Below are 15,321 nucleotides of genomic sequence, written 5' to 3'. Positions count from 1 at the left end.
TTTTTACAGAAACCTTGAACATAGTCCATACTATTATCAGCATCAATTGTCTCCTCACTGATATTTGCCAGGTACAGAAAGGAAATCCTATTTCTTAGAATTTAACAGAATGACTTTTTTAGTGGGTTTTAATCCTCCCTGCTTTTCAGTGGGCTACTTTCAATAGCATATTTCTGTAAAACATTTGAGTTTCTTAATGATGTTCCATGTAACTGTTATGAAGTATAAGGAGATTGAAGGTGACTATTTTGAAGCTTCCTGGGTTCAAGCAAAAAGCAAATAGGAACTTCAGTCACAAGTGAACTCAAAATGCCTACAGTTTCAAACGCTTGTCATGATGCACGTTTAAAGGACTCATGTTTCTAAGTCACTGCCTACACTCCTAAATCATTAGGATGTGCTTTTTGAACATGGTAAGCAGAGTGATCTGCCTCAAACTGCAGGTCTAGTGGGATTTGCATCTCCTTGGTGAGCGATCTGTTTTAAACACCGGATTAGTCCCTTAGCGCGCCGGATATAGAAGTTGCTTATGAATGAGAATCAGTTTTCAAGTGAAAGAACCAAGATAGTTAGCTTCAGGAGCATGGAAACATGTAAACTAAGATTGCTGACATGCAACGTGTTGTCAGTAGATAGTTTTATGGTGAGAAATATGGACTCTCAGAATCCAGGTAATGATGAAAATCTAGTGCGTTACCATAATCACTTGGTGAGTTAGCAGGAGTTATTCTTGCTTTGAGAATGTCAGCATTAGAAATTACAACATGTTTTTATAGGGCTTACTTAGTAGACTGTCTTTTTTTCTTTCGTGTCATCTTCCTGTCTTTAAGTTAAGCTGGGGAATTGTTCCTCCTGGCATTTGGTTCAGCTCTGTTGGTTTTTTTTATTTTCCATGTTGATAGGAAGAAGAAACCCCACTGCATTGTGCTGCTTGGCACGGCTACTACTCTGTTGCCAAAGCACTCTGTGAAGCAGGTTGCAATGTGAACATTAAAAACAAAGAAGGGGAGACTCCGCTCCTGACAGCATCTGCTAGGGGTTACCATGATATTGTGGAATGCTTGGCAGAACACGGGGCTGACCTTCACGCAACAGACAAGGTTAGTTTTGTTGCTTTTGGTCAGGAATTATGTCCAGAGATCACAGGCATCACAGAGCCGTCTCTCTGAATTGCTTCATTTGAATGCTGCAAGCCAGCGCTGTTTCCATGACATGGGTTTTCTGAGCAGTTCACACGCAGACTGTTGATGACTGCAATAGTCCTTAAAGTTGCCCACTGATTATTTTTCCACGATTGGGTTTTTGCTGATTTATTACCACCTTATCAATTTTCACCTTATAAGTAACACTCTGTGAAAAATGGCAGGAACATTGGGTTCTATAATTGGCAAGAAACTATTAACTTAAGAGAAAAAAGATGGATTTACTGTTTGCCTTTGATTCCTGTGGGTTGGATCAATCACACCTATTTCCAATAAGCTAAATTCTGACTATTTAAAAATATAACTATTTGATTGAGAATTGGGTTTTGTCTTTCATGGTGTAATCCTAACAAATAAATTTGGTATTTCATTGCTTGTCCTTTTAGCTACCTTTATTGCTGATAGTTACTGAGGCAAGTTCCGAAAAATGCTTTTGCTTCTAAAAGAATTGTTTTTTCCAGTCACATTGTCTCTTTAAGTTGTTCCACAGAGAGAGAAAGCTCTGTCTCTGAAGTTACTGATCACTAAGCAGATTGCATGACTTTTGCATCACTAACTTCTGCCAGTAAACTGTAGAGTGGTTTACAATATTCAGCTGGTTGTTACAGTTGGTCAGTCTCCCACCTCCTAGGGAAGTCATCAGTAGAGAGTGTGTATTTGCATTTCATCCATTCCACTGCAAAGCCCAGTGGCTTAATAGAAATTTGCTTTCATCCCATAGCTCATTTGTTCTGACAGATACTGTGCATCTCCCTGCCTCCACCCTCGAAAATAAAAATCGTTGTGATTCTTGAGGCAAAGAGTTGCACGCAGTTACATGAAATGATTGTGACTCTGCAAAATGCTTTGGTTTTTAGCATTATTAAATCTCACTTACAAGCTGTCTTGTGATTTCAGGATGGTCATATAGCCCTACACCTTGCTGTGAGAAGATGTCAAATAGAAGTAGTTAAAACTCTCATCAGTCAAGGATGTTTTGTAGATTTCCAAGACAGGCATGGCAACACTCCCTTGCATGTGGCCTGCAAGGATGGGAATGTTCCTATTGTGATGGCAGTCTGTGAAGCAAGTTGTAATTTGGATGTCACTAATAAGGTAAATGGAATACGGGTACTGAACTACTTTGTTTAACAGCTCACCTATTGCATTAGATGACCTTTTCCAGTTCTCCGATATGAAAAATGTTTTTCCTTTTATTTTTTTATCTCTTAAAGTGGCCAAATGCAAAGCATTAAATGTCTTGCCTTGCAAATTTACCTGTTTGTTTCAGTTGAATAGATGATTAAAGATCCATGAAGAAAGAGCCCAAGTGAATTATCACAGTATATTTTGCCACTCAACTCTAATGCTGAAGTATATGCTAACCTTCTTCCCTAGGTGTATAGCTTTGCTTTGTGCGAATTACATCTAGGCGCTGAAGAACAGATGAAATGCATTGCTGCTGGCCTTGATTTGATATGATTTAATAACAGTAATTTCTATACAGAATTGAAGACTGATACATTTTTATGAAAAATCTTCTTTGAATTCTTCCAAATTACATGAAAAGATCTGCACTGTTATCTAACAAGGGATTTAACTCAACCTCAGATTCTGTTCCCAGTTATAAAAATAAGTGTCATATTGGCTGGTTTACGTTTTTCTGCATTGAGTTGACTTATTAAAATAAATCCTAATCAAACATTTATCTTAGAATAGGTTAGCTTTAATTTATCTATTAAACAAATTGTCACTGGCAAGGTACAGGAAATCTCAGAATTAAAATGTTAAATGTAAAATTATTTTCAAAAGTTGAAGTCAGCAGTCTTGAGTAAGGTGCTTTTTGGCAACTTTCTTATTGCTTATTGTTTCACAAACACGTGACAATTGCAGAAACACTTGGTAAACGTTATAACCCTAAAAATGTTGATTCCAGTGCATATTGCTGGATTACTGCCAGCTAAAAATGTGAACTGTCCGTAATTGTTGTAAGCACTTTCCAAAAAGAACGTTTAATAACCTGTCCCTAAACTTTGAGATACTAGTGCCTTGTTTGCTTCTTCTGTTGTGCTGGTGCTGCAGTGTACGGGGTAATTGAATGTGATGCTTTCAAGGTTTAACATTCTGGCTTTCCTCCTAGAGATCTTTAAGAGAAAAGTAAGCTGTTTCAGGAAACTTCCCTTTGGTTAGTTTGAATAGGTTAAGGTCAGCCATTGGACTCTGCTTGACAGGCTATGGGGCTTAGGGCTTGATATTTAGCTCTGAATGTCTTTCTCACCCCTATTTAAATTTTATATATGCTACAAAGTTTAGAAGTTACTCATAGGAATCTTTATGTTGCTATCTGTAATTTGTTTGATTCAGGTGTTGCAGCTTCTATGTTTTTCTGGAAACGTACATATTCTGGGAATAACATTTTGCTAGTTAACACTTCCATTTATTACCAAAGCACTGACCTTCTCTGTATTAGCCAGCTAAAGAAAGTTGTGGGGCTTTTGGCTTGAGGGTCATCCAGTGCAATCACTTTTGGTTTTAATAATTAAAATCATCAGCTGCCAAGTCAAAAAACTTAAAATAATGAGCTCCCCAGTCCTGCCTCTGAGCTTAAACCTGATTGACTAGGCAATTAAATCCAGATCCACAGCTGAGAACACATTTTGGAGAAGGTGAGTTAATGCAGCACAAGGCTGGATTACCACCTCTTTTCCTGATGGAGAATGCTGAGCTGGGATCAGTGGCCTGGCTGCAAGCATGCTGTGGAAAAAATAATCAGTCTTCAAGTGTTCAGTGGGGGTGGGATCATGGCTACAGAAGCTGTGGTTATAGTTTATGTCCTGTTATTCTTTTAGGAGTCATGTATACTAGAGTGATTTTTAGAGTGCTCTTTATTTGAAAGGGTGAGTTTGGGTCTTATCAAATAGTGAATCTTTATTTGGACTGGTCCTCTTCAGCTGCAAGCGCTGTCATGGGAGTACATTAACATAATGACCATTTACCCTCGGTCCTTAAATCTGGCATTGTTCCACATGTACGTAATACCGATTGAAGGCACTGTTTGTTGCTTCCACAGACTATGTGCAGTAGAACACACGCATTTATTTAGAATCATAGAATCATAGAATCGTTTAGGTTGGAAAAGACCCTTAAGATCATCAAGTCCAACCGTAAACCTAACACTGCCAAGTCCACCACTAAACCATGTCCCTAAGCACCACATCTACACATCTGTTAAATACCTCCAGGAGTGGTGACTCAACCACTTCCCTGGGCAGCCTGTCCCAGTGCTTGACAACCGTTTTGGTGAAGACGTTTTTCCCTAATATCCAATCTAAACCTCCCCTGGTGCAACTTGAGGCTGTTTCCTCTCATCCTATCACTTGCTACTTGGGAGAAGAGACCAACACCCATGTCATGGTTTAAGCCCAGCCGGCAACAAAGCACCACGCAGCCGCTTGCTCACTCCTCCCCCCTGGTGGGATGGGGAGGAGTAAATACAGCGAAAAAACCCTGGTGGGTCGAGACATGGACAGGGAGGGATCACTCACCACTTATGGTCACAGGCAAAACAGACTCGATTTTGGGGAAAAATAAACGAATTTAATTTGTTAACAACCAAATCAGAGTAGGATGATGAGAAATAGAACCATATCTTAAAAACACACCTCCCCCTGCCACTCCTTGTCTTCCCGGGCTCAGTTTTACTTCCAATACCTCTACCTCCTCCCTCCCCAGCGGCACAGGGGGCGGGAATGGCGGTTGTGGTCAGTTCATCACACGCTGTTTCTGCTGCTCCTTCCCCAGGGGGAGGGCTCCTCACACTCTTCCCCTGTGCCAGCGAGGGGTCCCTCTCACGCGGGTCAGCCCCCCATGATTTTTCTCCAGCTCAGGTCCTTTCCACACACTGCAGTCCTCCAGAAACTGCTCCAGCGTGGGCTCCACCGCAGAGTCGCAGCCTTTTCTGGGCCCAGCCACCTGCTCCGGCATGGGGTCCTCCACGGGCTGCAGGGGAATCTCTGCTCTGCCGTTAACCCTCCATGGGCTGCAGGGGGACAGCCTGCCGTCTCACCATGGGCCGCAGGGGAACCTCTGCTCCGGCACACCTCCTCCCTCTCCTCCATCTTCACTGAGATTGGTGTGCGCATGGTTGTTTCTCTCACATCCCACTCCTCTCCTCACTGGAGCTCCTCTTCTGCCATCTTCTTCCTCTCCTCCTCTTTTTTTACTGTAGCTCTTCTTCCTCCTCTTCTTCCCCCTCCATCTTACCCTCACCACTTCCGGAGGTTGTTGGGTTTTTTTCCTTCTTAAATATGCTATCACAGAGGTGCAACCACCGTTGCTGATGGGCTCGGCCTTGGCCAGCAGCGGGTCCAGGTTGGAGCCAGGGAGGGTTCTAGTAGCTTCTCACAGGAGCCACCCCTGTAGCCCCTCCCTCACTGCACAAACCCAACACCACCCACCTCACTACAACCTCCTTCCAGGTAGTTGTAGAGAGCAGTAAGATCTCCCCTGAGCCTCCTTTTCTCCAGACTAAACAACCCCAGTTCCCTCAGCCACTCTTCATAAGACTTTCTCTCTAGACCCTTCACCAGCTTCGTTGCTCTTCTTTGGACATGCTCCAGCACCTCAATGTCTTTCTTGTAGTGAGGGGCCCAAAACTGAACACAGTATTTGAGGTGCAGCCTCACCAGTGCAGAGTACAGGGGGACGATTGCTTCCCTAGTCCTGCTGGCCACACTGTTTCTGATACAAGCCAGGATGCTATTTGAGTTGAGGTGTAGGGTTTTGAGGAGCTGGGCATCTTTTCAGTTTCCACTTGTCAGAAAGTTAGCTTTGCTTTCAAATACTCTTCCATGAAGTAATTTTGTGAGTTTGTTTCTGAATGTAGGGTTGAAACAGGGAGAACAGTGTTGAAAGCATGAAGGTATGTGAACTGATAGTAAGAGGAGTTACAAGCAGAGAATATATGGTAGTGATATTTATAACAGTGGCTCTGAACATGAAAGACCGGAAGTGGATATCATGAGGACCTCTTGTCAGTGGAGAGATTCACAGAGAAAAGCAAAAATTGGGGAAGCAATACTTGGAGCACTTTCCCTCTGACACTGAAAGCACAGATTCCTTCAGGCTGACTTCTTGCATTCATCCCTTTTATTCCTTTGGGTGGAAGTGGGAGACTGGAGATATGTAATCTTTAGTAATACTTGGATTGAAATAGAATCCAGAGCTTTAAAGGTTAAGGACTTAGTGTTGCTTAACTGGTTCATATTTAATTAAGGAAAATGCAATTAAATTTATTGGGAATTAGAAAGACATTCTTAAATATAGCCAGAAAACTCTAAAGGATTCCTCCACAGTTGTGGGGGATTTAGCTATAAAATTGTTTCCCATTTTTTTAAATAGTCAATCTAGCCTTTGCTTTTAATCGAGCTTTAAGCAGTTGTGCTTAAGCTGTAATCAAAAGTACTTTTTCTTACAGTTTTTGCAAGACCTTTGCTGTGTATCAGTATGTATAATTGTACAGTATCTTTGATTATTAGTCATAAAATTTTGAGTGAAGTTCTTTTTCTAACATAATGACACTTTTTTCCCCATGTTAGTATGGAAGAACACCTTTACATCTGGCAGCAAACAATGGCATTCTTGATGTTGTCCGGTTCCTGTGTCTCACTGGTGCCAGTGTAGAAGCTTTAACCTCTGTAAGTATTGAGAGATACTGTTATGTTTCTTGCTTCTTTTATGTATGATGGTAGGAAACGAATTCATCTCTTAGAGGAGGGTGGAAAAAAGGACAATGGTCTAATATAATTACATTTTGAAATTAAAAAAAAAAATATGTATTAGGCTGTTGTATGTCCACAGCTTGAAAAGCATTCTCTGTTGTGCACTTGTTCCCTTCTTACAACTGAATTTGAAACTGATTAAGGTACAGTACAGCTACCACTTCATCTACACCTAAGAATTTCTTCACCTAAGAATTACTTGGAGCATTGTGTTTTCTGTAAGCACAGTGGGCCACTGTCATTAAGATGTACATCATTTCACATCATGTACAGCTACTGTAAAAATGTATATATCTTAAATATTTTTCTTGCTTTCAGGGGATTAAAAAGTTTTATTTTCATGGTGGGAGATGTGTGGTTGCATGGATGAGTGAACTAGCATGCAAGTATCCTTGTAAAACAAATCATTTATGTCAAGTCAGCACCACTGCTTCCAATTAGCACCACTGAAGGTATTTTTCATTCTCACTAAGGTGAGAAACTTCCTAGCTGACATATCCACAGCAGGAATGAAGTATCCTTCATCATGCGCACCTCATGTGCACATGATACATCATAGGCATCATACACACCATTACCTGTGTTTTGAACAAACTAACCATGTTTTATTTTCAGATGCATTGGATCAGTTTACATTGCTACTCGCCCTAACGAACGCATTCTGCTCAGAAATAACTATTGCTCTGTATATTGAAATCATGTTGTGATTAGATTTTAGTTGAGTCCGTGTTTTCCAAAGTTCTTCTCCTAGCAAAGTATCCCTGAGACAGCTGAAATGGAGGGGAAAAGGAGAAAACTTCTGTTTCATTTGCTTTACCCATTTGGTAGAAAATACAATTGTTTTTGTGCATTTCCTGTAGTGTGGGTTTTTCCTCTAAACGTGTATCTCATGTGGCATGAGAATGCCAATGAACTTGGAATTGTGGCTTAAACAAGTTTAGCATCTAAAAATGACTTTAACTACTGGATAGTAGATTGCCATGTCCCCTATTAATCAATAATAATGAAATGTGCATGCAGTGGACTTTGTGGGGTGTTTTGCAGATTTTCCTTTGTCACCTGTTTTTGTCTCTCGTTCTCTTTTTTTTTTTTTTTTTTTTGGTATGTCCCATTGTGTATCTGTACTTTCACTACTACATACTGTAGAGATAGATACAACAAAAAAGTGATGGGGGAATTCTTGAGCTGTATCACTTCATTTATGTCATGATGACTGTGTTCGTATAATTGTCTGTGTGGACCCTGTCCTTCCAAGATAAAAGTATGTTCTATCTCTTTAGTTTAGATCGTTTTGAAGGAGGTAACAAAGTAAATCATTCTGATACTAAATCTGGCAGGAGAAGCAGACTGAACATAGATAACTATCCATTATTCCAGCAATGTTGTGGCAGAGAGAAGGGAAAAAGAGCAGAGGAAGGAAATGCATGTGGTGATTTTAATAGCATTTCAGTTTTGCATGAGTTTGCTAGGTGGATGTTAAACTGTTCTGAAAAGTCTTATTAACAGCTCTTTCGCCAGTGCAGTAGAATTAATTACCTTTTTCTTCTCTCAGAATGCAATTTCTGAGGAGTTAACCTTTTCAGCACTGTTAAGTAACTGGGCTGCAGTATGATTTCCCTGTCTCCTCCCCAGGCTAAAGCCCATTTTAGGACTAGTTTGATTTTGAATTTGATTGCATGAATGTTAAGTGACCTTAGAAAACCTTACACTCCTGGAGTATACAATCATTTCCAATATTTGAATATCGCCCAAAAAAATTCTGTTGTGCTCATGTGCTAGCTGGCACCATGTTCTTGGCTTCTCCTTATGAAAGTTTCTGAAATTGTACCAAGTTTAAAATTATCAGATTACTTAAAAACTTTGAATGATGATGCTTGCAAATGGCCAGTTAAACTCAGGACCAGCTCTTGCAGGCATAGCTGTCTGATTTGCACCAAAGGAGCCAGTCAGCAGTTGCGATGCAATATTACCACCAGGTGTGAAATATGCTTTCATGGATCCTGTAACCAAGCCCTTTTCAGATGCCAGCTTTGCTTATGCATTGCTATTCCAGTGTATAGATACCCTGTACTTTTCCTGAAAGCTTGAATAGCAAAATAACTTACTGAAACCCATTTGCTATTTTGCTTGTGTATGTATTTTCTAATTCTTGTTGTGCTCTTGTCGTGGTTTAACCCCAGCTGGCAACTAAACACCACGCAGCCGCTTGCTCACTCCCCCCCACCCAGTGGAATGGGGGAGAGAATCGGGGGGGGGACACAAAAAAAAACAACAAAAACTTGTGGGTTGAGATAAAGACAGTTTAATAGGACAGAAAGGAAGGGAAAATAATGATAATAATAAAATTACAATAATAGTACTAAAAGAATTAGAATATACAAAACAAGTGGTGCACAATGCAATTGCTCACCACTTGCCGACCGATGCCCAGTTAGTCCCTGAGCAGCGATCCACCCCTCCTGGCCAGCTTCCCCCAGTTTATGTACTGGGCATGATGTCATATGGTATGGAATATTCCTTTGGCCAGTTTGGGTCAGCTGTCCTGGCGGTGTCCCCTCCCAACTTCTTGTGCCCCTCCAGCCTTCTTCCTGGCTGGGTATGAGAAGCTGAAAAATCCTTGACTTGGTATAAACACTACTTAGCAACAACTTAAAACATCAGTGTGTTATCAACATTATTCTCCTACTAAATCCAAAACACAGCACTATACCAGCTATTAGGAAGAAAATCAACTCTGTCCCAGCTGAAACCAGGACAGCTCTACAGTTCGTCCTACAGTGGACATCCAGAGAACTAAACAGCCTCATCTTGTTCACAGTTTTGGACAAAAAAGGGTACTTTGTTCTGTTAATTTCTTTTTCATGGAAGCAAATGCTTTTTCCACCTGCTACCTCAATCAATAAATTGAGCCTCTAGATCTGAGTCTAAACTTTCAACAGACATGTGAATTGAACTGCTAGCATCTGTCAATGTAAACATCTCAAAATGCTTTTTTGGGGTAAGTTTGACCTAGTGTTCTTTCTGCTGTACTTGGTGCTTGTTGCCAGTGCTCTGGGGTATCCTTCACCTACTCCACAGGCCTTTCTGCCTGTCTTGTTTACTATGTGGTTTGATGACCATGGACTTCAAAAATGATGCTTGTCAGGCAATGCCCTTGCTAAAGCATTGCTTCATAAGGGAAGGTGAGCTGGGAGCCAAGAGTAAACAAGGCAAGCAGGGACAGTGTCCTCACCAACAAGGGCCCAGTCCCACAGTACCCAAGCAAGGCAAGCAGAGCAGGTCCAGTGATGGCAACGAGCTTCAGCCAAGAGTCCGGGTCACCAGACAAGTCCATAACAATGAGGCAGGTCTGAGGTAAAGTCAAGGTCAGGAATTGGACTCAGTGACCATGGTCAGCCAAGGGTCTAGTGGTCACCAGGCAAGTCCATAGTGAAGAGACAGGTTCAAGGTCAAATAGGGAAGTTAGAGGCCAGGTCAGGCTATATGGCCACACGTAGGCATATAGCTGTAGTGTTGCTCAGGTAAGGACCAAGGGCAAAAGCCTCAGCCTAAGAGCAACGCTTGAGCAAAAGGTAGTGCGAAAGCCCCTGATGGGGCTTCTTTTCAGGTCTTCTTCCTTCACAGCAGTCTGAACCAAGATTAGACAGCTGTATCAGACAGCTGGTCTTGAGCTCAGGAACCTGTTAGGAAGTGGGGAGGGAGCTCTGGGTCATGACAGTGCCATCCCACTGTTACAGGTAGGCTTCCTCTGTGCACACATCTACGTAGACTTTTAGCAATTTGAACCATTCCTGTTGCTATTTTTCCAGTTTTGGGAGCAGTCGCCTCCATCGCATTGTAACCATGCTCACCGATCAGGCTCTGGCTGAGCCACTGCCATCCACACTCCTTGCCGAATACTCATCAGATGGTTATTTCCTTTGTGTTTGTGCCCAAATAGCTGTGACTGAGCTAAACAAACAATATATCAGAGTACAGCTGTTTAGCCAAAGCCAGGCTTGAAGCCAGAACAAACCCCCATGGAGCAATGAGACACAGAAAGCAAGGGCATGAAGTTACCCATCCCATGCCAGGGCAGTTGTAGCGTACCCATCGAGAGGTGTGGTACCTGCTCTGATTCAAAGGGATGATGCCCGTGCAGGGATCTGTCTTTGCCTGTGTGCTTGGTGCTGGAGTTTGCCAGGCCATCTCCAATCTTACATTGCAACAAGAACATACTGCGCTCTGGAAGAGTGCAGGGCCAGGCTGTAGCAGTCCTGCTTTGGACTTAAGAGGTGGCCAAAGATTTGGAGATCCAGATAAAATTCACACTTCAGGTTGGTGAAGGCTACATCCTATTACCACAGGGATTCTCAGGAAGGGGATCAAGGTTTCCGCTTTATTTGAAGGTTTTGGATTCCCCTGGATGTGCCCAAGACTGGAAACTCAGGAAGCACTAGAAGTATTGAAGCAGTTCTCCTGATGGCAAGCTAGCTGCCCAGCCACTAGACAACTCTTCCTCTCATACAGCAGGCACTCGGGATTAACTGGGATTTGGAGGGTAGGGTCAGCACAGACAACAAGATTCTTCCCCTTTGATACATCTTCTCCAAGGAAAATTAATTTTAAAAAATACATTCACATGTTTCTTTACTAAAGTTGCAATTACATGTCAACTATGGAAGGAATTTAAGGGTAAGGTATCGGTTCAAATTTAGTCAGTTCATGCCATCAACTACGATTTTGGCTGTTTCTTGCTAATGTTCTGTTCCTGTTCTGTCTGAATTATTTGAAGTTCTGGAGTACATAATAACTTTTATGGAAACCTGAAAATGGCTTCTGTAGGTGGACACTCAATTGTCAAAGATACTTATTTCATATGTAGGGATAATAATTGCAGTAACCTCAGGAACTACTTAAGGCAATGCAGGTTTCACATGAAAAACTAGTAAAATCAAAGATAGAAACCCAAGAAAGAGATCTTAGTTTTCCAGTACTACTTCTTAATAATTGAAAGCTCTTATCTGAGACAGTGAAAGCAGCAAAGTGCTCATAAATTAGTTACCTGTTACCAAAAATTAAAACAATACAATACCATTAATGTAGTTGTAAGAGTGAAAGTAGTGAGCAATTTTTCATTGAGCCTGTTTAATATTAAACTGCTGACCTGTGAAACATGGGTAATTAAATGGCAAGACTGGAATGCTGAAGGCAGCTTTGCTGCTTCTTTTAAATTTGCTGATGCAATTTAAACCACATCCCTTACAATGTTCTTGCTTTCTGGAAACCTCCAGTGACTGATATGCCACTGTCATTCTTTATCCATTAGTAACCAAAATTCACCTGCTATTAATGTGAGTGAATATGCTGATGTGTCCACTCTTTGTGAACTGTTTACACTTTTAGATCTGTTTAGTATGTAATATCTAGAAATCACTATCATCCTGTAATTGGTGAGAAGAGAAGAGGAATTCAGATGGGGAGTATTGACATCGCTCTCAGGCTCTGAATTCCAAGTGTCTTGTTACAGTGGCATCCAGATGCCAATTTGTAAAAGAAATGCCATTGTTCTGCATTGCACTTTTTTTTTTTTTTTTTGACAATTTAAAAAAAACAGGGATTCTGGTGGGGGGTAATCGTTACTGGTTGTTGGTTGGTGTCTTTTTTTTTCTTCTCCCTATTTCATTTGCATCTGACAGCAGTTCTGTTACTGCCTTGAGCCACTGAGCTATGTTGCACATGATTTTTTTTTGTCGTGGGCAAAAGGAAGGAACTGCTGCTAATAATTTGTGTTTTAACAGGATGGGAAAACAGCAGAAGATCTTGCCAGAGCAGAGCAGCATGAACATGTAGCCAGTCTGCTTGCAAGACTTAAAAAGGTTGGGAATGCATGAATTTTAACTGAGGTTTTAATGTTTTTAAGATACCAAGAAAAGTTTGACCATGGGAAATCATATAATAAGACATTCATCAAAGCCATTCTAAAAAGCTGTTGCAAAAATCCTTACTGGAATGGTGTCTCGTGGTTTTGGGGGTTCTTGGGGGGGTTTGGGGGAGGGGGGAGGTGGAGGGTTTTTTTTTGTTTTTTGGGGGGCTGGGGGGGGTGTTTGGTTTTTTTTTTTCTTTTCATATTTTTAATTTGAAATTATGTCCTCAGTTAAAGTTAGTATGTACATGTTAACAAAAATGGCTAAGCTAGTCTGCACCACTGGTCTATCTTACCCTGTCTCTGACAATGCCTGGCAAAGCATCTAAGGTGTTTAGAAGAAACTGGAAAATAAACTATTAAGAATTAGCACATCCCACAAGAGGACTTATTTCCGCACCATCACCATTTTAGTTAGATTAGGGTTATGAAGTATGAGGCATTTGTGCCGTTTCTGGAAACTCTAATACCATATGGAATAGTTGCGTAAGTTCTCAATATCTTCTTTTAATTCTGCAATTTCAGTATCTCCAAATCCCCTGACAACTAGAATGGAATGCTGATCTGGGCTTGTTGTAAGGCAGTAAGTCTGACACATCTGATACATATTGATTATTCTGGATAGGCAGCATCACTCATGCCGTAAAGGTTCAGGGACCACTTGCCTGGAGATCACAGGCAAGAGCCAGACCAATTAAAACAATCGTGTTTTAATTATTCTGATGGGTCTGTGGAAAACTGAAATAAATGACCATTTCAGAGTAGCAATAGAAGATGGTGTGTACCAGGCATTGCCAAGGTGGAAGTAGAATCATATCCTTTAGTCCTGCCAGGAAATCTATACTTGCTAGGATTGTAAAATATATCAGTGAAGATGTCAGAAAGTGCCAAAGTTCAGGTTCCTTTGCAATGCTAGCTTTTGTAAACGTTTGTCATAACAGGATCCATTTTGCGTACTTGTATCCCTGCACCAAACCCTTGCCTGTGTTTGCATGCAGGTGGATAAATTTGTGTTTTAGTCATGATATAAATATGGAATAATACAAGTTGAACAAAAGGGAGAAGGTTAGATAAATCTCTTCTGAAAGAGATGTTAGTAGCTGTAACTTTCTTCATGATAGCAGAGTATACTTATATATCTAAGCAGGCCTTCAGTAATTGGGGAGAATGTATGGTAATTACATACTTCATCAGAGTATACTTTGCAACAGAGAATCTGGTCGATTGAAATGAATAAATTATATCAAAGTACTGAAAATATTCTAGTACTACTGAAAATGGTCAATATCATCTAGTACAGAGCATACCTGACACTTGTTTTATTTTCAGTGCCTGTGGAGGGTTTTGTTCCTAATAGCACACACACGAAGAACCTACTGTCATAGGGGCTCTGACAGAGGATTCAGTATTAGCCATGAGGGGGTGCAGTATTTGCATTGTGATTAACTTATTTAATAAATGCCTGTTAACGAGGAAGGAACTAAATTATATGCGCTACTATTTCTGTCAAATTTCTCAGCTTAATTGCTGCATGCTTATAATTTTGGGGGGCTGTAGGTGCTCGTTTAATGACTCATCCTACACGTTAAACTCGGTACAAATGCAGAACAACAGAGCCTCTCTCTCAGCTCCAAAGGGGGGAATGAAGGAAGAGAAGATGAAGCTAGTTCCTTTGCCCTTCCACCTTTCTGCTATCTCCCTGTTTCCTTAAAATAGGTCTTTCTGTGGTGAGAGACACTTGATAGTTTGCTGTCCTGCACTGCACCCCCTTATTGAGTTGATTTTTCAAGCTCAAGTTGTGTGGGAAATAGAGCATCCATGTCTGATTGCTTCTTGCTGGGCAAAGAGAAGAGACAGATTTGACTTGTTCATTCCTGACTCTGTCTTTGGCAGGAACACAAGGAGTATCCTTCAGATACTACAAGACAAGATACAGAGGGGTGATGGTGGAGATCAAAGTGAAAAGCTCTTCTGTAGGAGATGTGATTGGGTTTGAGGGAGGCCTGTGTAGGATGAGATTGCAGCGGTGGAAAAGACAATAAATGCACACAGAGGGCAAACTGTGAGAGGAGAATTAAGTAGGGAGGCAGACCTATTGAGGCTCAGGAGTAAAGAGAGAAACCAGTCTGAAGGATGTACACTTGCAGTAGAGGGGTAGAAAAATGGAAGGTGAATAGTATGCGAGAGGTCTTTTAAAGTGAAGAAGAATGAGTGTGTGAGAAAGGAGAGATAAAGGTGGTCTGGGAAAAGCAATATTTACCTTGCAAAGAACTGAAGTGGAAATAAACAGAGAACTGGGTCAGGGAGGAGGGAGAGAGAAGAGGAGAATTCTCCCAAATACAAAAAGTACAGAAAAAGTTGATGTAAAGAAGAGGGGAAATGTACATCGAGTTTTCAGATTGTTCAGGTGGTAGCTGTCACTGAAATTCTTCAGTGCTGCATGTATATTACATAA

The 15,321-nt window shown here is 41.1% G+C and overlaps 1 protein-coding gene across 1 annotated transcript in view; it reads left to right on the top strand.

The window, feature by feature from the left end:
- The window catches only part of DAPK1 (death associated protein kinase 1), a 41,643-nt gene that overhangs the window by 12,297 nt on the left and 14,025 nt on the right, over positions 1–15,321 (top strand). Inside the window, exons 13-16 of the mRNA XM_050913065.1 lie at positions 903–1,100; positions 2,100–2,297; positions 6,779–6,877; positions 12,742–12,819. Of these exons, the coding sequence (XP_050769022.1) occupies positions 903–1,100; positions 2,100–2,297; positions 6,779–6,877; positions 12,742–12,819 (573 nt within the window). The remainder of the gene's footprint in view (positions 1–902; positions 1,101–2,099; positions 2,298–6,778; positions 6,878–12,741; positions 12,820–15,321) is intronic.

This window comes from Gymnogyps californianus, chromosome Z (assembly GCF_018139145.2).
Source record: "Gymnogyps californianus isolate 813 chromosome Z, ASM1813914v2, whole genome shotgun sequence".
In the NCBI taxonomy this organism is placed as follows: Eukaryota; Metazoa; Chordata; class Aves; order Accipitriformes; family Cathartidae; genus Gymnogyps; species Gymnogyps californianus.
Note: the sequence above shows the minus strand (reverse complement) of the source record. Positions and strands in the feature narration are given on the sequence as shown.